This window comes from Chlorocebus sabaeus, chromosome 23 (assembly GCF_047675955.1).
Source record: "Chlorocebus sabaeus isolate Y175 chromosome 23, mChlSab1.0.hap1, whole genome shotgun sequence".
NCBI lineage: Eukaryota > Metazoa > Chordata > Mammalia > Primates > Cercopithecidae > Chlorocebus > Chlorocebus sabaeus.
In genome coordinates, this window is record NC_132926.1 from 4506835 (window position 1) to 4509011 (window position 2177).

A 2177-nucleotide genomic window follows, 5' to 3' on the forward strand; every position below is an offset into this window, starting at 1 on the left:
CCTGGTGTGAGGCAATGAGAAGTACACCACGCTGCCCATGTTTAATCTGAATCCACTCATGAGGAAACCGTTTAATCTGTATTCTTGCAAAAAGGTTTAATCCAATCTAGTCAAGGCAGGGGAGCAATCAGATGTATCTAGATTGAGAGTCACTCTGAAAAACAAAGAGCCTAGATTTTACAAAACGTTTCACGTCGTGAAAGAATGACTCCAAATTAAAAGAGAATACAGAAATATGACAACCAAAGGCGAGGTTAATCTCTGATTAAACTGTGAATCGAAAACAATAAAAATAGAGGACATTTGGGAGATAATCACATAAATTTCAATGTGGATGGTACAGTAATTTATATTATTGTATCAAAGTTAGATAACAGAACTGTGATTATGGAGAAAGATGTCCTGATTCACAAGAGATAGATGCTGAAGTGTTGGGGTAAGATGTCATGTTCTCTGCAGTTTACTTTCAAGTGATTCAGGGAAGAAAGTATGAAGAGGGAAAAAATGCAAAGGTGGCAAACACTAGCAACTGGTGAATCTGCATGAAGACTATGTAAATCTCCATTGTGTTAGCCTTTGAATTTTCTGTAGGTCGAGAGAGAGGTAGGAAGAAGGAAGAAAAGGCAGGCATTCCTCATCAATTCATACCTGGAAAAAAATGGAGTCCAAAGAAAACCAGAGGCTTAAATTTCATGTGAACATCCAATGAGAACAATAGTGATTTTCTTTTCTTTTTTTTTTTTTGGCGGGGGGGGGGGGGTTGGAGCAGTATTTTATTGGGCAGCAGGGGTTGTGGGCCGGTGGGGCCGTCACCGGTACAGGTAGTCAGCCTGGATGTTGGTGGCAATCTCGGCCTCCCACTTGTCCCCATTGTTGAGCAGCTTCTCCTTGTTGTACAGCAGCTCCTCATGCGTCTCCGTGGAGAACTCAAAGTTGGGGCCCTCGACGATGGCATCCACGGGGCAGGCCTCCAGGCAGAAGCCGCAGTAGATACACTTGGTCATGTCGATTTCATAGCGGGTGGTCCGGCGGCTGCCATCAGCTCTTGGCTCAGCCTCGATGGTGATGGCCTGGGCAGCGCAGACGGCCTGGCAGAGCTTGCACGCAATGCAGCGCTCCTTCCCGGATGGGTACCGGCGCAGTGCGTGCTCCCCACGGAAGCGAGGGCTCAGCGGGCCCTTCTCCAACGGGTAGTTGATGGTGGCGGGTTCCCGGAACAGGTAGCTCAGGGTCATGCCCAGGCCTCGGAAGAGCTCAGTCCACAGCAGGGTCCGGGCTGCCCGGTCAGTCACTGACTTCATGTCCGTCTTAAACTCCTGCAGGTTCACATACTTGTAAGTGGCTGCCACTGCACTGCTGTGGAGGGTCCGGCCACCAGGAGGTCCTGCATGTGTGGCCTGGGCCAGGGCCCGCAGCAGCGTGGGCATGGTCAGGCAGTGCATCTTGAAGCGCCGCCGCTACTTGCCTTAACAATAGTGATTTTCTAATGTCAAATTTCGGAAAAGCCACTAAGACTGGAACATTCCTGACTAGGAGCACTTGCAGGTAATGTCCGATCTTTTTCCGGAGGCTCCAGTCCTTCTAGATCTTCATATGTTTAATTCCATCACTCCTGGAATTACCAGTTGTTCAAAATAAACCTTTAAATGGTCATCATCAAACATTTCATCATCAATATCATCATCTATTGGCAAACCTTAGGAAAAAATGGGACACACTTTCAAGTGTTGACTGAACAATAATTTGTAATAAAAAAGCTGGTAAGACATAAGTGAGTCGATGAACTGTATGATTTTGTTTTTATATTTGACATGAGAAAACTTCTCAATTATAACTCATTATGAAAATAGTATTTAACCTCTTTGAGAGGACAGGAAAGAAAGATCCTGGTATGTTATCAAAACTTAGGATGTGGCTGGGCACAGTGGCTCACGCCTGTAATCCCAACACTTTGGGAAGCCGAGGTGGGTGCATCACCTGAGGTCAGGAGTTCAAGACCAGCCTGGCCAACGTGGTGAAACCCAGTCTCTACTAAAAATATAAAAACTAGCCAGGCGTGGTGGCATATGCCTGTAATCCCAGCTACCCAGGAAGCTGAAGAAGGAGAATCACTTGAGCCGAGATCACGCCACTGCACTCCAGCCTCAATGACAAAGTGAGACTCTGTCTCAAAAAAA

General features: G+C 46.6%; 1 protein-coding gene across 1 annotated transcript; it reads right to left on the bottom strand.

Moving 5' to 3' along the window:
* Positions 1–776: 776 nt before the first annotated feature.
* LOC119623709 (NADH dehydrogenase [ubiquinone] iron-sulfur protein 8, mitochondrial-like) lies at positions 777–1478 on the bottom strand. Its single transcript, XM_037996363.2, has one exon. The coding sequence runs from the start codon at positions 1440–1442 to the stop codon at positions 810–812; it is 633 nt and encodes a 210-aa protein (XP_037852291.2). The 5' UTR covers positions 1443–1478; the 3' UTR covers positions 777–809.
* Positions 1479–2177: the final 699 nt, after the last annotated feature.